The following is a 21,610-nucleotide window of genomic DNA, read 5'->3' on the forward strand; positions in this document are numbered from 1 at the left end:
AGAGAGAGAGAGAGAGATAGAGAAATGAATAAACAACAATCAAACGACATGTTCATTCTGAATGATTGGTACTTTTATTGTTTTGTTGTTTGTGCTAGTTCTTTTAAATAGAAACATGTTCTGTCCAAATAAAACTGTAAAACGTTAAAATAATTGTACAAGCGTAATTTAATTCTTAATCGTCCATAATCGACTCCGGTTGATAAATGTTTGTGCTGCTGTTTTTTTCTTCTGCATTGCTGTTGTTGTTGATAAAATCTGTGTTGTGTGTGTGTGTGTGTGTGATTGTGTGCATTGGTGAGCGTTAATAGTTTACATAAAATGGATGATCAATTGGCTTAGCATTTGATTGAGTTTATTCCTTAGATTTTAAATGCTTTTTTTTGTTGCTCTTTAAATGACTTTTTGGATTAGGAAACAAATATGGTGTTTTTTTTTTGCTTAGTCAGCTTGTTAAATGTGCATTATGTGCTTCTTTTCGTCTTACTTTTATCCAGAATTGTATAGCATATGGTGTTCTGTTGTTATTCTCTCGTGTTTCTGTTGTTTTCCTTATTTTAGTATAAAATATAATTTTTTCATTATGTATAAAATACACACATTCCCTTACATTTGACATAAAATTAATTTTTGTGTGTGTGAATCACAATCACATCGCCAATTATCATGTTATATATATATATATATATATTGTTTTCATATATTTATTTATAGGTTGATGATGATGTCAACATACACATATGACACCCATAGAACAAAAGAACATCTTATGAGCTCTTTATCCATTACTGGACATTTTCGTCTCAGTTATGGATAAAGAGCTCAAAAGTTATTCTTTTGTTCTATGGGTGTCATATTCATCACGATTATGTATAGAAAAAGAACAGAATCGTTTTTTCTGCGTTGCTCCTCATATTTTGGACATCATCATTTACGACATTAATCAAACACACACACTCTCTATGCCAGATTCACAAAATGTCACACTTGCTGTTAATGTCTCATTAAAACAGTTAATTTTTCTTCTTCTATTAAATATACAATAAATCATGATAATTGTCTATCTTCCGAAAAAAAATTGTTTGTTCCATGTGCTTTTTGTTTGTTTGTTTTTTTTTTCTTTGGCAGCTATAAAATTAGGTACATTAATATCCATATTAATTTTAAAAACTAAGTTTTTATAAATTACACAAAAAGCCAAGGAGGATTAACCATAAAACGAAGGAGTTTGATTCTCTATATTCAAACCATCGAACGAATCAGATTCAAACGCTCAATACAGACACTCTCTTCTTCGAATAACTAACACAACAAGAGCCTCCTATCCAGTGTCTCCTTTATTCCGGTTGACCAAAAAAATTAGTCATAAATGAAAAAAAAAACAATTCTGCTGATCACATAGTTTTCAAACGGATTCTTTAGTTATCCTTGACTATTATTCCGCTTTTGATAATAATAATTGTATTTAGTGTGTGTGCGCAATGCATAACTTAATTCCACTGCGAATAAAATGAAGATGTTGCAACATTACCGATCGAATTTAAGCACCAATTTTGGTGTGTGCGTGTGTGTGTGTGTGTTGCACATTTGTGCCAGATTCGCGTTCTTGCACGCCTACCACATTTCACATTTTTCGCGTGGGTTCATCGGCGAACCGAGTGGACAATTGAACTCTTCCGAAAATTCCTTTAAATTCGATAATGATCCGATTACACGGAACCGCGGCGGTGAATGCGGATCTTTTTCAATTTGTAAATTGGTTGTTTCATCAGTCACTGCCGAACACCATACCTGCAACATTTAGCGAGAACATTTCAGTGGGTTTTTACCATTATAATTAGAATGAATCACATAAGATCCAACTGAAGAAAATATGGAAAGAAAGTCTTACCTGAGCAAACGAAACGAAAAACAGTTGACGATGCGTCATATTGATACCGGGCAACGGATTTACATCAATCTCATCGACACTTTTTGTTTTGATATAAGCATTGTAGGCAGCCTTCAATCCACCATTATCCGCAATGTTTTCACCTGCGTCAAAAGAAACCACTCAATTCAGTACATTTTTCACGTAAAATAATTTCGTGAGTATAAATTGAACGTCATGAACTGCCATGAAAGGGAATTTTAATCGGGCACCAAATTTCATTTTTTACCCAAAAAAAAAACGTTGCACCCATAAAAAAATGAATTTTGATTAGACTTGCACTTGAACCGTGTATGTATGTGTGGCGGCCATAAAACCGCCAGCAGCATTTCACCGAAATAATGAAGTTGTACACTAACCTAATGTTTGTTTTCCGTTCAAATGTTTCCCGTTGATATCGTATTGATTGTACTGTTTGGTGAAGCAGTTGGCACGTTCCTTGAAACGTTCAATGGTTTTGTTGTTCCACCATTGATGTAAATTTCCGTACTTGTCGTACTCACGACCCTGATCATCGAATGCGTGCGTCAACTAAATAATATATACACAAAAATACCATCAAAGTTTTCGAAATTTTTCCGTTTTTAGCACGATAAAATTCAATATTGAGTAGCGTGATTATAATGGTAAGCAAATAAATACAGATGACTATTCCCTTCCATGTTAGTGATTACAAATGAAAAAAACTACAAGGTGGGAACATATCATTCGAATCAATGTAGAGTGATTTGAGCTTATAATTTGCCTTTCAAGAAGATCAATATAGGCATTTGGTTCATTTTTTTTTCGTACTATGCCTGATACAGGCTATCGCCAAAGAGAGATAGAATATATTTACATTAGAAATAGTGGTAAATGCTAGAATGTAAGAATAGTACTTGAAATATGATTCTAGCGTTATATTATCACGAAAATCAACAGATATTACTACGACAGTTGCTCGGACTATTGAAACTCTAACTAAAATTGATCAAAATAGGGTATAAACCCTAATAAAATATCGAAAAATTGTAAATTTTGTATATACCTCATGACCCATGACAACGGCCATTCCGCCAAAATTTAAGCTTTTCGGATTGTTGATATCGTAGAATGGAAGCTGCAGAATGCCGGCGGGAAAAACGATTTGATTTTTGGTCGGTGTATAGTATGCATTGACCGTTGGTGGTGTCATTCCCCATTTAGTTTTGTTCACCGGTTGGTCCAATTTTTCCAAGTTTTTCTTCAAATTGAACACATTCAGCTTCACGTTATTTTCGAAATAATTGTTTGGATCGATTTCTAGCATTTTGTATCGTTCATCCAGCAATTGTGGATTTAAAATGTAGTCGGGAAAACCAATCATATCGGAAATGGCATCGGCCTTTTCATTAGCCAATTTACGCGTTTCCGGATCCATCCATTCCAAATTTTTTAGATTCTCTTTGAACGCTGCACGTACGCTATTGATCATATTTTCAGCCTGTGGCTTGGCATCACCATTGAACACTTCACGAACGAACATTGCACCAATCGCAAAGCCGATGGCATTGTTTGTGTCTGATACACAGTATCGCCATGGCTCTTCACCGCCATCCGAACCGATTAACGCTTTTCGAAGACCTTTGTACGCATCACGAAACGGTTTCGATAGGCACGCAGTAAACGAACGTACCGTTTGCCATATTAAGTAATTATTCAAAACACTGTCGAACAAAGAAAAAAAAAACAGTTGAATAAAAACTCGAACAAATTTTATTCGAGGAAAATAATTTGTCATTTGTTTAAATTGCGATCAAAAGAAATTGAAGTGAGTCAAAATAAAATCCCGATTAAAGTGCACGAAAAATCGTGAGATGAATTTGCAACAAAATAAGTTAAATGAAAATAGAACGGAACTTGTTCCTTTTCTTCGCCATGGTTTGAAAAAGTAATGAAAAGCAAAAGATATTGGTTTTCATAAGTAATTTTACGAGGGGGCTATTTGCATAAAATACAAACTTTATAGCTCATAAAATGTTGTTGCCTAACAAAAAAGAAATCATACCAAATGAGCTTAGGGCATAGCATATGCCGTATACTTTTCTACGTCTAATTTGGATCTCTAGGCAAAAGCGTATTCATTGCGCATTAAATGAATTTTTCGTGGAATTCCTTTCGATGGGTATAAAAAGGACGCTAGCATTGTTAGCTAACCATTTCAAACGATCATTGAATGAATATTCGAAGAGAGCATCAATCGGATTGACTTAACAAAGAAAAATGTCTGTAAAATGTCAACCAATTAAAAGCTCTCTTAACCAAAATACCTCGCAACAGCTTGAAATAATACTCATGTGATAAATTTGAAATTTTAAAAAGCTTTCATCGAACTTACATTTTGCCATCGTCTGTCTCATTGTATTTCTTCACAATAACGGTTAATTTCTCCAAATATTCGGGCGCATAAACGACAACTCGCTCTTTTTCGGTGACTTTGCGTTTAACAATTCGTAGCGCATCTTCGAAATGTGCCCGCCAATCGATCAATGGTGCTTTTTCCTGTAGCTCTTTCAATGTCATTGGATGATAAAGAAGCTCTTCGTCTCGTCGTTCATCTGATTGCGAAAAATAAATTCATTGAAAAAAATCATTGAAATCGTTCGAAAAATCCCACACATGTATCAATGACGCTTATCTTACCTGGTGGCGCGGTAATTTCGGCCAATTTCGTTTCAAAATCGATGACCGCTTGCATTTGTCGTGTGGCTTCGGTTTCATTGGCACCAAGTAGAACGGCCACTTTGACCATGTAATCCAAATAAGCGGATAGAATTTTTGCATGTGCCGTTTTATTTAAATAATTCTCTTTGGTCGGAAGCGTTAGGCCACCTTGATCAATTTGAATAATGTGTCGCGACGAATTTCGATCATCTTCACCAACCGCCCATCCAAACAAACCGCCCATATTATACTTGTTTTGCAACACTTTCAATGCCACTTCAAGTGACCAATTGGCCGCATTGAATTTATTCGTTGCATTGCTGCTCACATTCCAACCGCCGATATTATGAATTAGTTTCAACATTGGTTCGGCGCCAAGTTTTTCAACCGTTTCATTTTCATCCAAACACGATTCATAGTACAATTTTGCTTTCTTTTCAGCTTTTGATTTAAACATTGTCATTGGTCGTTCGAGTACATTTTTTATCACCAGTTGATTGCGTTGCTCCAATTTACCAAATGTGCCCCACATTGATTTACCATCGGGAATTGGATTCAATTTTATCCAACGATTACAGGCAAAACCATAAAAATCATCGCATGGACTAATTTTCTGGTCAATTGAATTCAGTATCTCGCTGGCCGCATGAATGCATGGCTCCTTTAAACAGGGACCTAAATATACAGGGAGAGAGAGAGAGAGAGAGAGAGAGAGAGAGAGAGAGACCAAAGCAGATAAATTTCATTGACAATAGCAACGAATAAAAAACATGGCCAATTTTGATAGAAAAAATAAATGCGAAAAAATGTATCGATAAAACTCATTGTGCTTACTTATGCCTTGATGATATTGAGAGTGTGCATCGCCGGGCGATCGAGTGCATAACAGGAAAACGATAAATGCGATAGCTAACGTACAAATTGCAATAATTAAATACTTTTCTAATTTGGTTCGCGTTCGCCATAAAGTGACTCCCTGTTGAGATGTGATAGATAAATAAACGGAAAAAAGTCAGAATTAGAGATAAAATGAGCGAGTACGACAGTGAAAATATAATCAAATTCGATTTGTGCACGGTTTTATTTAGAACATTGTTTGGCTAAATGAAATCCAATTACATACAGACATGTATAGATAGATTCTATATGGAATTGCATATTACTACACAGCTGATGCTATCTATTCAAAAATATAATCCGATTTTATTCGGAAAATGTGAGAGAAGAAAAAAAAACCCGAAGCATATGACACAGCGATAGATAGAGACACATAGTGTGAGTTGTTACATATTTGACTTACTTGTGTTGTGTGATAGCGTATGTGCATTGACGGGATGGTTGTGGTTTCATTCAAATGTATCGACCTCGAGCCAATGCTGCTCGTGTCTTCATCAGCAAAATCGGCTTGCTTGTATCGGGTCATCTGTTATGAAAACACAGAGAGAAACATTATACGTTAAACATTTTCGCTCCGCTCTCTCTCTCTCTCTCTCTCTCTCTCTCTCTCTCTCCCTTTCTCGCGCAATTTCCAAAATCGGATCAATTTCCATTTTCACCGAACAACACTCACTTTCACCGACATGCTTCAATTCAGCCGCACGTCCCTCTATCTCTTCCTCTCGTCCTCCCTCTGTCTCTGCCTCTCTTGGTCTGTCTTTTCGGTTGCTTTGTCCCAAACGTGGTGTCGCAAATCGACTATGGAAACAACCTGAATTATTCGTCTGGCAAATAGGCTTTAATCTCTCTCTGGTACAAGTTGGAAGTGTGGTCGAAATACTTGGGCGAATTGTTGTGCAGTTATGTTTTAGTCCGGTTTTCTATCAATTTAATCATCCATTCATCGCAATATACATGGTTCTAAACGGGTGGGCAAAATCGTAAAAACAACGCAAATTAATTGGGTCAGTCGATGTTTCAACACTTATATGCTATTAAATTGCAACCGCGCGACTTGGTGTTTTCAACATATGCTTGGCAACAAGCTGCATTTGTTTTTAATGGAATCCGTCGTTGAAAAGCTTGAAATGTTCTGCATTTTTAAGTCGTGAAATAACACTGAAACGAATTGCATTCGTTCGAAATAATTGCCAAATGATGTCAGTACATGTGTTTGCCAATAGTCGAGCTTAATTTTTTTTTTTAAATAAACAACATACAGAAAACCATTTTAAGTGGTTCTATTCTCCTTTTTTTTTAACAAAGTGCTAAGCGATTTTAACACAATATTTTTGTCACTGGAACATATTTCTTTTACAAAATATTGGTACACATGAATCATGATGTCATCAGCACACATGAAATCAACGTTTTTACGCAGATACCGAATATTGTTACAATTCCAAGTGTAAATGATTATTAAAGGCGACGTTGAAACGAAAACAAAAGAACACAAAACATTCATAAAGGGAATTCTTCCATAAGAAAATACTTTAAACCCAAACACATACATTAAATTATGTTTATAGACTAGGATAATAGCCAATGTATCGAATGACTGAATGTTTCCGATTTAAATAAATATGCAATTATAGCCATAAATATGTGAAATGATGATGCCGCACCGATATGGACGGAGTCTAATCGGTCAGTAATAAATTATGACGCAGAAAATTGTTGGTTTTGATAATATTTATTCGAGTCTCTCGATAATATTGTTTCTTTAAATCGAGACACAAGCAAAGACTCACTCGTATGTGCAATCGGTTAGTCTACGATTTTACTTATATTGCAAAAATGACATTATTTTTATTGGAACATGCCCAACACAATCATTCCAAAACAATGAATTTTTTTACACTCATTTCGGATTGGATCAATTTCAATCATTATTCACAAGTTGAGTATTTATTTTTCAATACAGACCGCTTTGGTTCAATTTTTGATGGATATGTTTGATATGTTTATTATATTCAGATCCAATACGAACCGTACGTGTTACTTGACCTGTGTAAATACATCATTACTGTATACGCCGAAACGATTGTGTTTGAAAAAGTCAACATTTTCAAGTGACTCAATGATTCCCTTTTGATTCTCTGTTGATGTTCAATCGCAAAAGCGAAGAAACCTTTTTCTGTCACGTTCTCACAAACAGCATGCTCAGTGCTAATTACTATACGTGTTATGTATTGAGATAAACAAAGAAACACAATATCATATATGTCAAATGAATGGCTTGGTTGGTACGCAAAAATGAGCACATGTTTTTCGCGTATCGCGTCGATTTGCTCGACATCGAAAAGACGTGAAGGAGCGCTGTGTGGTGTGTATTCCTTTCAACGACGCAAAAAAAAAAATAACTTCAATATTCCGACAATGATTGATATTTTTGGCGTAATTATTTTTTCCCGGTTTGATTTCAGCATACATGTTTAAACAATATTTTGCACGTGTACTATCGAATCCACATGCACAAAATTTAAGAGCTTTTTTCTCGTAAATCACAAAAATACCATCGACTGTTTATACATCTTACATTCTGTGTAAGCAAAACCATAAGAAAAATATGTATTGGCCGTTTTTTCCCCGTTAATTGAACGTGTGGGTTCTTTTTTTATAGTTTATATTTTGCGCGCTTTGATTTTCCTTTTCGTTCGTTTTTTTTGTTTTGCAACTTGATAATTCCCCGAATTCACATTTCAACACTTAACGTAATGAATTTAAAATTCAGAACGGGGTTTATTTTTTTGTTCCACACAACGGGAAATAAAAAAAAATAAACAACAATTCAAATTGTACACAAGAACCTCATAATGACGTTAGTAAATTTCCGAAGAACAACGCAACAAACGTTGTTGAGACTGTTGAAAGTATTCAATTATTATTTCCAGATGGAAATAGGCGTTATCATGATTTGCCAATAATCCAAAAAATGCAACGCCACTTCAACTGCTCAACTCCGTCTCTGTCTCTTCGTCTGTCTCTCTTTTTTGTTCACTTTCTCAACGCCAAGACAATTGAATTTTCTCATTAAGTTGAAACACTGTTACATACATGGATATACACAATTTGATACACACCGAGTGATATTTGCCATCGTGAAGCACACTCAAACACGATGAAAACTCGAAATGGAAAATCCAACGGAGAAAATATAATTGAGAGAAATATGCGCTTGATGTGTGTGAAAAGGCGAAAGATGAACGGAAAAAAACCAGCATAAACACACAGAATAAGCGATTATTAGGATGCTGTGAATGCCGATGGATCAAAAATGCCCTTTGAAATAAGCCGAATAAAGTCTGATTTGGTTATAAAATCAATGACACCACGACGGCAGATTACTTCAACTCACTCGAGGATGAAAATCAACTCAACACACAATGCATACGAAAACAACACAGAATCGAGACAATCAATTTCTATTCAACAACAACAAGAACAACATCATCATCATAAAAAAGGATAAAGCAAACAAAAGCAAAAGTGGTATATATATATATATATACGTTGGTAGCTGGCAACGGTTGTTTATGTAAAACTTTGTAATTTATTCACAAAATTTTTGTGTAATCCATATTTTTCTTTCGCAGCTGATTTTATTTCTTATTCGGAATTTTTTTTTTCTTTCTCTTCTATTTGATGGGTCGACACGCTCCACAATTGCAAACACCGAAAATTCACTAGCAAAACCACTTCGTTGGATATTTATGATGTGAAACGAAGAGGAAAGAAAAAAACAACACACGACCAGTCAATCGCATCGAAAACAAGAATCCTCAATGAAAATGTACGTCGGTATAGGATTTTCTTCTCTCAGTGTTTTGCTTTTTTTTCTTTTCTCCCTCAATTTTATGCGTATATACATATACTTTTATTTTCTTCTCTCGGTTCTTATTTTTATGTATCGCACACATTGTGCCATGCAGTGCATGCGTCCGTGTTTGAGCAAGCAGAAGTAAGCTAGTGCGAGAGAGAGAGAGAGAGAGAGAGAGAGAGAGAGAGAGACAGAGTGAGCGAGCATGAGCGAACGCGAGTGGAGCGACAGGAGTTGAGCGTGTATTTGTGCGTATGCACGGCAGAAAAAAAACAACACATACCATTTACTATTGTATATTACTATGTTGGTGTGGTGTCGTCGTAGTCGTCGTTGTTGTCGTTTCGGTAGCGACCAGCAGCTCCTCGATAATTTACAACGCAACAAGAACGATACGCGATGGTAATGTAAAAGCGGGTATCGATTTTAGTATGCACATATCACCGAATTGGTGCACATTTTGGAAATAGGCCCCCGTATATTTAAATTTTCTCTATCGTTTCTTTGATAAGATTCGCAAACACACACACATACACACGAAATGAACTAGCAACAAAACAACAAACCATAAGAGAAAAAGAAAACAAATACCACTGCGGAAAATTCACGCAATTTCCTTCTTATTCTCGTTGTTTCACGCGCACATTTTTGTTTAACTCTTATTCAATGCACGTCGTGTCGTTGATTTCAATTTTTTATTTTCCTTCGTTCTCTTCGGACGAAGGAAAATGCAAAAAAGCGTATTGTGCCGTGTGTGTTGATCGACAAGTAAATCCGACAAGACACACGTTGTTACTCTACTTTGCCCGAGAATGCTCTCGATAATGCGACGGAGGATACGGATTTGTTAGTAGTTTCACGCCGAGATGCTTACATCTTTTAAGAATTCTTCAATTGAATTCGGCTAACAAGTATACACACACACGATGAGAGTGAATTCGGCATGTGTGCTCTCAATTCGGCAGCACAGAAATATCAACGGACCCACATGGGCAAAGAGTGTGCGAGAGATATAGAAGAACGCATTTGGATAACAGCACACGTTTGTAGTCGTGTGCAAATTATTGGGCGATTAGATAAAATGATTGCGAGCACACCAAATAAGCGCAATGGAGGATGGACGAATGACAGAGACAGAGAGCGCGCCATTCATTCGCACACTAGCCCCCCTCGACATGCGCACACTGCGAAATTGATTCGGTTTATAGCTGAAAAAAAAATAAGAAGAAACAACACAGAACATTTCGTTTGAATTCCGAATTTCGACCATTTGATATCTTCGGGCGCCGTATATACTATACGTTTTCTCGGTCAGAGCGAGCGTGTCGTCATTTGGATTGTGGTGCGCGTCTTATCGTTCATGCTAAATTTAAATTCGTTGATTTCGCATTCGGACGTCAAACGAATACACACGGATCTCGTGTCATTCTTTTTTTTTTGTCCAATTTCTCACCTCATAAATTCATTCGGTGGCCTAACGAGAGAGAAAAATCGAAGCTCCTATCTCACCGTATTACACATCAACTTTCAATTGTTGAAAGTAAACGGCTCACCGCTGTTTTCTCTCTTCATTGCTTCTCTTTCGATTGATTTCGGTTGAACCGAACGCCGATGCCATTTTATATACTAATCGTCTATCTTCTATTCGACATTTAGTACGGTGCTAACGATTTATATTAGCATTACTTAAATTTTGATTAGAAAAAAATGTGTCCCTCAATGCTTCTTATCACAATGACCAACGTCATTCAATCGTATAATCATAGACGCGTACGATTTGAATTATTTTCTTTTGCTACTCGTTCTGTCGTGTAACATCAATTCACGTCATTCTCAATTCATTCATAGATACTCACTCCAACTTGAGTGGAGTGACTCGCACATCAATTTCGAAGCTGTTTTTTTTTTAAGGAGTATGACAGCTTTGATGAACCCATTTATAATCACGTTTGTTTATAGCGAACGTGCTCGATTGAATGGAAAACAAAACCATTAAACACATCGCCGTAATTTATTACCGCTACTGTTTTCTACTTGCCTCATTGGATAGCCCACTCCAAACAATTTCGTTCCAAACAAACAACGCCCTCTGCGGTTCAGTTTGAATCGGTTTACAAAACAGTAATTTTGCTAGGTCGCTTTTTGGTAGGTGTCTCGGTTAAAGCATTCAACAGCTTTAATTTAAGTTCAAAATGGAAATTTAATACACTCTCTTTTTCAACTTGATTTAAACGGTTTCTAATTCCCTCTTCAACAATTACTTTTGCTTTTGAATCGTTTCATTTAACGTGTTTTTCAAACAAATAATTCTAGGTTTGAGGGAAAGAAGCAACAAAGAATGAAAAGAAAAAAAAACGATTTAAGTAATGTTCAACGTTTATTTCGATTGATTTTCTTCAAAACGCTCAATTTTTATTTTATTTTAATCGATGACTTAGTCATTAAGACTATTTTGAAAATTAACTAAACTATCGATGATGACTATCAAATAATTGACCAATTAACACCTGTGTTATTTGAATTGTTCGTTCAAAAAAAAAATTGTGAGGCAATATCAAATTATAGGGAGTTTTTCCTTACTTCTATGAAATGAAACACTTTTTTCTAAGTGTATTTATTTTATTTCTAAATTGATCAAATGAGGCACAAGCAGAGCTATGTCTTGCTTGGTTGGTGAGTTACAGAAAACTAAATTCTAGAGACACATTTTTTCCCTAGCTTAACTAATTGTTTTTCTTATCAATATTCTGCAAAATAGTGGGGAAGGCATATTGACCAATGAAATGAGATAAGTAGGTAAAAAGGGATGGGTTTGCACTTGACAAGGTATTGGGAATGTGAACCATCAATTCGGCTTAAAGTACCGAATGGTATGGAAGGTAGGCGAAAGAAACAGGGATTAGCATATGCTAATTGTTTTGAGTGCACATTTTGAGTACAAAGTGGCACCATAATGTCGGGTACGTCGGGAATTACCCAGAAAAGGAAGTCAGTTTATGACGAAAATGCATGAGTTTTATTGCCTAACGTGGTACGTAGCTGAACTGCGCACGCATGTTTGTTGATGTTATACTGTGTGGAGGAATTCCAAACGCAATTAGGAGATGAAAAAGACAAGAAAGTAGAAACGGGACGAAAATAATAAAAATTATTGAGGATGCAGACAAATATTGAAGTCTGCAACAAAAACAGAAATACAATTTTTGTGCTCGACGCATATTTCATTCATGCGAAATGGTACCATTTATAGATTTACATTTTTGATATGTTATTAATATGTTAATAACCAAAATATCGGAAAATTTCTAATAACTCAAACATAACATATTATTAGATTAATAAGATTCTACGATATTATTAACATATTATCTTATTATTAATAAGATCGCCATTTTATTAAAAAGTTAATAAGATCCATCTTATTATTAATAAGATAATCTAATTAAAATATTAATAAGAAAATCGGATTTTATTAACCAATTTTCAAAAGAAATTTTGAAGAAAAGTTATATAATAATATAACAATAATATAGATATTTTAATTAGATTATCTTATTAATAATAAGATGGATCTTATTAACTTTTTAATAAAATGGCGATCTTATTAATAATAAGATAATATGTTAATAATATCGTAGAATCTTATTAATCTAATAATATGTTATGTTTGAGTTATTTACGCCCCGTTAATAATATGTTAATAATTAATAACATTAGTATGTTAATGCCTGTAAATCTATAGTACCATTTATAGTCATAAAGCAGTTCGTTAAAAAATATGAATCGTGTAGTCAATTGAACGCAATGGCAGTGCCGATATTGCTACAAAATTTAATTGAGCAATAATGCTGGAAAGAATGTCTCAGATCGAGGATAAAAATAAAAAAAACTTCTCATCCCAATAACAGTCGATAGCAAAATTGTTCAATTTTATAATTAAATTTATTCGAATAAGATGAATCCACTATTTGTCTCAAAACAGATATTGTGATTACGTATCAAAGTGAGTTAAACATTAATGTTGAAAAATATTTCAGATCGTCTTTGTCATTCGGAAGGTTTGAATGAATTTTAACTGTGAGTTTTTCGTTTAATTTATATTCAGACTCCCAAGTTGATTGCGATTGAAGTATAAAACGAAAGTCGGAAAATTTGAAATGAATTTCGTAAATTTTGTTACGTTTCACTGGAATCGTTTGCCTTAGCTTGAGCTCTTTTGGGCTATTTTCACTAAAAACGAAACAGCCACCGTCAATAATAGAAACTACGTTTTGTATAGTTTCGACTGATTCCCCATCATTTTCTAATATATCGTAAGAATACTTGAAGGATGTATTAAATCTATTGTCAGTTTTCATATAATTAATACCAAATCCGCCAAAAAAAGCAGGACCATTTGTTGAAAAACGTATGGATGCTTCTGACGGAAGTGATCTTGAACACCAAGATTGTGCTCCAGAACATTTAATTACACGTAAATGATTCCATGGAATTGGTTGACGTTGTCGGGGAATTTGATTGAACTTGTTGGGTTTATTATAAATAATTTCTATTAATTCATCGTGTGTGAATAGTCCTTTTACTGGTTCCGTGCAAGGGGAGAACGTTTTTATGTCCATTGCGAAGAACCGGATCAAATAGAAACAATCGCCCAGTTGCTTTCTCAAATTTTCCATTTCGTTTTCATCCAAACCTTTTTCCTTGCAATTGTGCCGTGCCCAAGCTAAACTTGCATCAACTACGTCAGTCTCGTCGCACTGTAAATCGTCCATTTGCAATACATTTTCCAAAAAAATTCTATCACAATTGAGAAACCACTCCGATTTGAAGAAATCTTTTGCGAAAAACTTAATATATTCCTCAAAGAACGCTTTTAACTTGTCATGCTGAATTGTGATGGCCAGTTGATAGCCCCAGTCAATATTATCCGGTTGTAGTTGACCAATTAGGAAGGTTGCACATGTGTCGACACTGTCAAGCATATCATACTTGTCGGCCAGAAGAGCGACCTCTTCAATGTGTTCCATTGTTAGAGTCACTTTTGGTAGGTAAAAAAATTGTAGAAATTCCTTGAACGCTTCAGCACTTGCATCAACAATTTTCACTGATTTCCCAACTTTTGTGACTAGGTCGTTTTCTTCGCCATACCCAAAAAACCAAGCACGAAACACGGGACTCGCTATCGCTAAAACAAATTTATGCGCTGGTACAAACTCAGTCTTTCCATAATTATCGAACTCGAATCGAATGTCGGCCAAATCACTATTTAAGTATAGCTTCGCGATTCGCTCTGAAACCGAACTGTTGTCCAGCTCACTTGTCATTTTTAAATTGTCAGTTGCAAAAAATTCGTTCAAAGGATAAAATTAGAAATGAGTTTAAAAAGCTTGCAATGAGTTTGAAAATGAGCTGAATGCCGACTGTTGATACGAAATTTCAAAATAAGGTGACTGTAAACGAATGTTTATTTTGTGAAATTGCTGCTGATTTCGTAAACTATTTTATTGAAATTTAATTTTTTTTGTTGAGCAAAAAATACTGCTCAACAACAACAACAAGGAGGCAAAATCAAAAATATACAAAATTATAGCGTAATCTTATAAAGCGGGCGTAGAGTTATAGTTGAGATCTGGTTTATACTTATACACGATAAAACAGTATGTCATTTACTACAATATAATGCTGTTTGTGTAGTATCGTTTCGATAGCGACCAACCCCTCAATACAACACAACAATAATACACACACCTGTCGATTGATGCTAAAATACAAATCTAAACACCGAGTGGATACCATTAACGCTTTGAATTCTGAATCAACTTTCTTTGTCTTACTAAATAACGCGCAATGATTCAGACTTTTTTTTACACAAACCATGTGTATCAATCATCAATATTGTATTGGAAACACATTCTTGCGTTATTACTTTTCCACACGACAATGTCGTGTAAAAGAAGTATTGCGATCACCCCGGATTTTTTGATCCATTAAAAATCAGTTCTTTTTCGATTTCTGAACGCCAAAAATCGCTTTTTCCATGGGTCGTAGGGTCGTGTAGAAAAGATTACTTTACGGAAGTAAGACACCTTGTTTCATATGAAAATACCAACAAGAATGTCTGATGGCAATTTCCAAAATGAAGTTATCATTTATCGTGCGTGCGCGAGCAATGAACATTTAATCTATTGATTTAAATGACTAATGAATCGCTTCAATTTTCAGCTGAATTTAAAGCTTGAATTAAAATAAAATAAGAAATGATGAGAAAGAACCTGATGAGTGTTATGCTTGGAACAACAATTTTATTTGATCAAAATGATATTTTATTCGTTATAAAATGATTTCGGGTCGCGAAAATTATTTAGTTTCATTGATGAATCCTAGCAATTTATGACTAATTTCAATATAATTCACAAGAACACGATCGACCATTACATATTTCAATGAAGAGATTTTGTCAAATTGAATTGAATAACAAATCTGAAAAATATTTCTCATTGCCGGTGTTTGAATGTAGCTTTACTGTGAGTTTATCGGTTAGTTTATATTCACAGCCCCACGATGATTTATTTGTGAATATAACACAAACATGACTAACATTGAATCTTAGGAAAATTTCGTAAATTTTGTTAGGTTTCTGTAGAATTGCAGGGCCAAGCATGTGCTCTTTTGAAGAAAAATCATTATTCTTACGTATAGCTTCGGCGGAATGACCATCAATTTCGAATTATTCATAAGTTAATATATCATAAGTTTCATGTCGTAGTGTGATGGCAAGCCCGGAGCTCGGAATAATTTCATCCGTTTGTAGATGATCATCAATAAGTGTAGCACATGTGTCGACACTTTCAGGAGAAGAGCAACCTCTTCAATGTGTTCCAATGTTAGTGCAACTTATGTAAGGTAAAAAAATTGTAGAAATTCCTTGAACGCTTCAGCACTTGCATCAACAATTTTCACTGATTTCCCAACTTTTGTGACTAGGTCGTTTTCTTCGCCATACCCAAAAAACCAAGCACGAAACACGGGACTCGCTATCGCTAAAACAAATTTATGCGCTGGTACAAACTCAGTCTTTCCATAATTGTCGGACTCGAATTGTATGTCGGCCCAATCATTATTTAAATATAGCTTCGCGATTCGCTCTGAAACCGAACTGTTGTCCAGCTCACTTGTCATTTTAATATTATCAGTTGCAAAAAATGCGTTTAAGGATACAGTTTCAAAATGAGTTTGGAGAACTTGCAATGACTGCTATGAATTTTTAAAGTGACTGTAAACGAAAAAATTAGAAAAACATGTTAAAATAGAATGATAGAATAGATAGAATCAAAATGATAGAAAACGAAAAAGCGGATAAAAGTATTTTGAAAAAGAATGAAAAAAATGAGAATATCGTCTCAAAAATGGTTGAAGCACAATCGCGAAACCAGTCCACGTCGTTCGCTGTTCGATGGATTGCGATGGAACTTCACGTTGATCTTTTTATCCAATTCGACTTCAGACATCCATTGTAGGCCATGGCAATAGTAGCCACTTGTGTTGGTTGCAGTGTCCAAGCGAATTTCGTACATCTTCTTCGGATTGATTGCAAGCGGTTGCGATAATGGTATCCTAATTTCCTTGTCGCCGTTGAATGTAACCGCTTCCTTGAAGAGTATTTTCGTTGGTGCGCTCACTTCGAATGATTGAGCATCGATTTCCACCACAGTTGCGTTGAATTTCATGTTGATACTGTAGCCGTTGCCAGTGCGTACGGGAAAGCAATAAATTTCACCCAACATAGCGGGAATACTTGTTGAAAACCATACCGGCTCCGGACTTTGAATGTAGTACGGGGGATTTGAGGTTAAAATCTCTTGTGAGCAAACAAGCATTTGTGTGTTGTCCCATTGCAACAATGAGTTTGACCGTGGATTTTGGTTGAATTTGTTTGGCGTGAACTTGCTGGTGGTTTTGTACAAAATGTGCGCCAATTCGTCGCGAGTGAACAGTTCTTCGTATGCGACTGTGCGCGTGGCGAAATCTTTACGTGTCATCACACCGAAACGAATCAAGTTGAAGCAATCGCCCAATTGCGTTTTTAAATTCTCTGGCTTCGTGTCGTCGATTCCATTTTGCTCGCACGAAAACTTCGCCCATTCCATACATGCCTCAAAAATATCAATCTCGTCGCACATCAGCGTTTCCAATTCCAAGATTTGCTTCAATGTCTTCTGGTCGCAATGTTGAAAGGTGGCCGATTTGAACAAATCCTCGGTGAATGTGCAGATATGTTTTTCGCAGTATGCCTTCAATTGCTCGTGTTTGATGATGATTGCCAATTGATAGCCCTAACACATATTGTCCATTGTCAATTTATTGATAAACGTTGCAGCGTAGTTGTTCAAACGTCCGGACATATCGTACTTATCCGCCAAGCGAGCCACTTCTTCGATGTTTTCCATTGTCAATGTCACTTCGCCCAAGTAGAAAAATTGCAAAAATTCCTTGAATCCAGCGACTGTTGCATCGGGAATTTCCACCTTGTCTTTCTCTTTCAATTTTCCATAGAACATTGCACGGAACACTGGACTTTGACTTGAGAGTATGTTTTTATGCGCCGGCACCAGTTGCGATTCATCATCGTTGGTGCACACAAATTTTACATCGGCCAATTCCTTATCGAGGTACATCCTTGCAATTGACGGCAACAAACAATTATTTTTGGATTTAATTGACATTTTCGTTTGGAGTTTCGAATAAAAAAATCTTCAATTTAAATCAGTTGAAGCAACACTATCGGAAATTAGAAGTATGAAGCAAAGTAAATCAGAAATGTTCAAAATTATAGTACAATCTACTAGAGCGAGCGTGGGAGTATAGTTGACAGGTTATGTATGCTTGATACATGACAAAACAGTATATCATTTACAATATATTACTGTTTGTGTAGTATCGTTTCGATAGCAACCAGCTCAGGTATACCTATCGTGGAAGGTTTGCAATGCAATAATAGTGTACATGAAACATAAACAGCTTGAAAATGGAATTGAAACAGGTGGAATTATGTGCGTGTTAGTTTGTCCTTAACATTGTCTTTTTTTCTTCATATACACACACATAGAGAGAAATGAATTGGTGTTCACACAATGGTGTTTGCTACCTGTCAATTGATGCTAACATTTAAATCTAAACACTAAGGAGCCACCGTTAACGCTTTGAATTTTGAATCACATTTCTTTGTCTTACTCAATAACGCTCAATGATTTTGAATTTTTACATGGTTTTCCATCAATATAATTGTCATTAATATTGATTAATTGTATTGGAAACACATTCTTACTATTGGTCAAGTTTGTACGAGCAATACACACTCAATCTGTTGATTCAGCTGTCTAAGAGAATCGCTGCAATTTTGATAGCATATGTATATTGACCATCTTTCAAAAGAGAATTATTGAACAAACAAATACCTTTGCTGGACAATAATGTTCGATGATTTTCACTTATTGGCAAAGACATATCACGATTCAACAATCCTTTGAAATTTGCCATGGACACTGAAGATTCAATTGATAATTTAAAAAAAACATGATCTGAAAATAAAAAACAATGAGAAAGAGGCAGATAAGTTTTATGCTTGAAACAACAATTTTATTCGATCAAACTTATATTTTATTCGTTGTAAAATGATTTCATTTCGAAAAAAGCTATTTAGTTTCATGTATGTGGATTTCAATATATGTAATTCCCAAGAACATGACCGATCATTACATATTTCAATGATGAGATTTTGTTAAATTGAATTGAATAACAAACCTGCAAAATATTTCTCATTGTCGGTGTTCGGATGTAGTTTTACTGTGAGTTTATCAGCCGGTATTCTAAGAATTCCACCAAAATCGTTCGGAATTATTTTTTTCATACATAAGACCATATTGGGGTGAAAGAGAGAGATTCCACTATTTTTCAGCGTCCCACCGGAATTATTTCGATAAATCAAGGAAGAGTGGATTGTGTGAGAAATAATTCCGGTGGGACGCTGAAAAATTGTGGAATCCTTCTCTTTCACTCCAATATGGTCTTATGTACGAAAAAAATAATTCCGAACGATTTTTGCGGATTGTGTTCCAGAATACCGGCACAGTTAATTTATATTCAGAGTCCCAAGATGATTTAGATACTAATGTATCATTAGCATGATTACTAAGTTTTAGTAAAATTTCGTAAATTTGATTAGGTTTCACAAGCCTCGATTTCATGTATTACTTTACATTAAAGCCGTCAAATGACTGCTGCTAGCGACGTTTCACTGCGACAACGTTAACTACAGTATACACCGTGCACTTCTTCTTCTTCTTCTTCTTAACTTATGCCACTTTTTTCTGTTGTGAGTATGAAGCTTACGTTGTCGCAGTGAGATGTCGCTTCAGCACCATATGGAAAACGGAATCAAGACTCGAGGTTTTAGTAGAATTGTTTGATTTAGCATGTGCCGTTTTGATAAGGATTCATCTTTCTTTAGTATAGTTTCGGCAGATTGGCCATCAATTTCGAGAATTTCATAAGAACTGGTGGTCGCGAAATGCGGACGCCTAATAAAACGGTTAACACAAAATCCTCCGAATAAAGCCGGCACATTTGTTGAAAATCTCATCGATACTTCTGGTGATATTGATGAAAAAAAACATTTAGATTCTACTTCAGAACATTTAATTACACCTAAATCATTCCATCGAATTGGTTGACGTTGTATGGGATTTTTGATAGAACTTGTTGGGTTTATTATAAATAATTTCTATTAATTCATCGTGTGTGAATAGTCCTTTTACTGGTTCCGTACAAGTGGAAAATGTTTTTGCGTCCATTGCGAAGAACCGAATTAAATAGAAACAATCGCCCAATTGCTTTCTCAAATTTTCCATTTCGTTTTCATCCAAACCTTTTTCCTTGCAATTGTGCCTTGCCCATGCCACACATGCATCGAATACGTCAGTCTCATCGCACTGCAAGTCGTCCATTTGTAGAATATGTTTCAGAACAAATTGAGCACAATTGAGAAATGTCTGCGATTTGAACGAATCTTTAGTAAATAATCTGATATATTTCTCGCAGTGATCTTTCAACGTTTCATGTCGTAGTGTGATGGCTAGTTGATAGCCCAAAATAATATTATCCATTTGTAGTTGATTCACAATGAATGTTGCACATTTGTTGACACTTTCAGGCGCATCATACTTATCGGCCAGAAGAGCAACCTCTTCAATGTGTTCCAATGTTAGTGTAACTTATGGAAGGTAGAAAAATTGTAGGAATTCCTTGAACGCTTCAGCACTTGCATCAACGATTTTCATCGATTTTCCTACTTTTATCATCAATCCATTTTCTTCTCCGTTCCCAAAAAACCAAGCACGGAACACTGGACTCGCTATCGCCAAAATGCTTTTATGCGCGGGCACAAACTCAGCATTATCATCTTTGTTGAATTCGAATTTAATGTTGGCCAAATCACTATTCAAATACAACTCTGCAATTCCTTCTGAAACCGAACTGTTGTTCAAATCACTAGCCATTTTTTATAGTTTGACGTTTTAAAAAAATGTGTGCAAAAAACTAAATTTTACGTTTCGAGAACTGACTGTTCTGAACTTTCAAAATGAATTGATTGTAAATGCTTGAATATATCGTGAAATAGCTTCACAGTTTTGGTTTCATCGCATTCGAATACGTACACACAATCGAATGAATTGTTTACATACAGTAAGAAACAGAAGTGTATGAAGTTTATGAACAATCTACGGCTATTCAGAAAAAGTCAAAACACACATTACAGCAATGAAATCTATTGGAGTGAAGAGATTTTCTAACCGAATTGAAGGCTCAGAAGAATTTCCTACGAAATAACATGTAAATGTGGAGAAGAAAAAGAGAACTAAATTAAATTCATTTAAAAAACTAGAGATGGCTCATATTAGTTCTTTACGCAAAAATAAGTCTACAATCCCATACAAGTACTATACGGTTGTTTATGAATGTGCTCGTATTTCATTTCGAGAATATTCCCTTTATTCTATACTATAGAGGAGAATTCTGTGCCCATAATTTTGGATGATTTAAACCTCATAACACATACATTACTTGTCCATAAGACTGCGTCAGTCAAAAAGGTTTCAAAATTCTCAGAATGATTTTTATTGCTTACTTTTTTGCATAAAAGCAGATTAAGGAGTCTGGAAAGAATCGTTTCAGTTCTCAACACA

The 21,610-nt window shown here is 35.3% G+C and overlaps 4 protein-coding genes across 9 annotated transcripts; all 4 read right to left on the reverse strand.

Moving 5' to 3' along the window:
• Positions 1-51: 51 nt before the first annotated feature.
• Positions 52-10,348, reverse strand: LOC129576837 (endothelin-converting enzyme homolog). Of its 6 annotated transcripts, none has more exons than XM_055462705.1 (10): positions 10,243-10,348; positions 6,183-6,469; positions 5,913-6,035; positions 5,447-5,588; positions 4,592-5,287; positions 4,287-4,506; positions 2,958-3,615; positions 2,290-2,461; positions 1,892-2,034; positions 52-1,791 (listed from the first exon to the last, which is right to left on the reverse strand). In XM_055462705.1, exons 2-10 carry the CDS (start codon positions 6,192-6,194, stop codon positions 1,615-1,617), a joined length of 2,343 nt encoding a protein of 780 aa, XP_055318680.1. In that variant the 5' UTR covers positions 6,195-6,469; positions 10,243-10,348; the 3' UTR covers positions 52-1,614. The 6 variants fall into 6 exon arrangements, with proteins under 6 accessions (XP_055318680.1, XP_055318681.1, XP_055318679.1 ...); XM_055462706.1 differs by having other exon boundaries at positions 9,960-10,302; XM_055462704.1 differs by having other exon boundaries at positions 9,652-10,264.
• Positions 10,349-12,091: 1,743 nt separating this feature from the next.
• LOC129576545 (BTB/POZ domain-containing protein 3-like) lies at positions 12,092-14,692 on the reverse strand. Its single transcript, XM_055461767.1, has 2 exons — positions 13,952-14,692; positions 12,092-12,115 (listed from the first exon to the last, which is right to left on the reverse strand). The coding sequence occupies exons 1-2, from the start codon at positions 14,690-14,692 to the stop codon at positions 12,092-12,094; spliced, it is 765 nt and encodes a 254-aa protein (XP_055317742.1).
• Positions 14,693-16,768: 2,076 nt separating this feature from the next.
• LOC129576546 (BTB/POZ domain-containing protein 6-A-like) lies at positions 16,769-18,043 on the reverse strand. Its single transcript, XM_055461768.1, has 2 exons — positions 17,744-18,043; positions 16,769-17,701 (listed from the first exon to the last, which is right to left on the reverse strand). Exons 1-2 carry the CDS (start codon positions 18,041-18,043, stop codon positions 16,769-16,771), a joined length of 1,233 nt encoding a protein of 410 aa, XP_055317743.1.
• A 694-nt stretch (positions 18,044-18,737) lies between these two features.
• LOC129576547 (uncharacterized) lies at positions 18,738-20,923 on the reverse strand. The gene is made up of 4 exons (XM_055461769.1): positions 20,764-20,923; positions 20,229-20,637; positions 19,170-19,234; positions 18,738-18,910 (listed from the first exon to the last, which is right to left on the reverse strand). The coding sequence occupies exons 1-4, from the start codon at positions 20,921-20,923 to the stop codon at positions 18,738-18,740; spliced, it is 807 nt and encodes a 268-aa protein (XP_055317744.1).
• Between the last annotated feature and the right edge of the window lie 687 nt (positions 20,924-21,610).

The sequence above is a fragment of the Sitodiplosis mosellana genome, unplaced genomic scaffold, assembly GCF_009176505.1.
Source record: "Sitodiplosis mosellana isolate CC-2019 unplaced genomic scaffold, AAFC_SMos_1.0 Smas_scaffold_6191, whole genome shotgun sequence".
NCBI lineage: Eukaryota > Metazoa > Arthropoda > Insecta > Diptera > Cecidomyiidae > Sitodiplosis > Sitodiplosis mosellana.

Coding starts and splice junctions, on each gene's coding strand:
- LOC129576837 (XM_055462705.1), bottom strand. Junction 4,507..4,591: donor CGAAATTACCGCGCCACCAG/GTAAGATAAGCG, acceptor TTTCGCAATCAG/ATGAACGACGAGACGAAGAG. Junction 2,035..2,289: donor GAACGGAAAACAAACATTAG/GTTAGTGTACAA, acceptor CTTTTGACGCAG/GTGAAAACATTGCGGATAAT.
- LOC129576545 (XM_055461767.1), bottom strand. CDS start 14,692: ATGACAAGTGAGCTGGACAACAGTTCGGTTTCAGAGCGAATCGCGAAG. Junction 12,116..13,951: donor TCTCCCCTTGCACGGAACCA/GTAAAAGGACTA, acceptor ACTATTTTGCAG/AATATTGATAAGAAAAACAA.
- LOC129576546 (XM_055461768.1), bottom strand. CDS start 18,043: ATGTACCTCGATAAGGAATTGGCCGATGTAAAATTTGTGTGCACCAAC. Junction 17,702..17,743: donor GACGTTTGAACAACTACGCT/GCAACGTTTATC, acceptor AATATGTGTTAG/GGCTATCAATTGGCAATCAT.
- LOC129576547 (XM_055461769.1), bottom strand. CDS start 20,923: ATGGCTAGTGATTTGAACAACAGTTCGGTTTCAGAAGGAATTGCAGAG. Junction 20,638..20,763: donor GATAGCGAGTCCAGTGTTCC/GTGCTTGGTTTT, acceptor ACCTTCCATAAG/TTACACTAACATTGGAACAC. Junction 18,911..19,169: donor CAATGAGAAATATTTTGCAG/GTTTGTTATTCA, acceptor TTGAATCTTCAG/TGTCCATGGCAAATTTCAAA.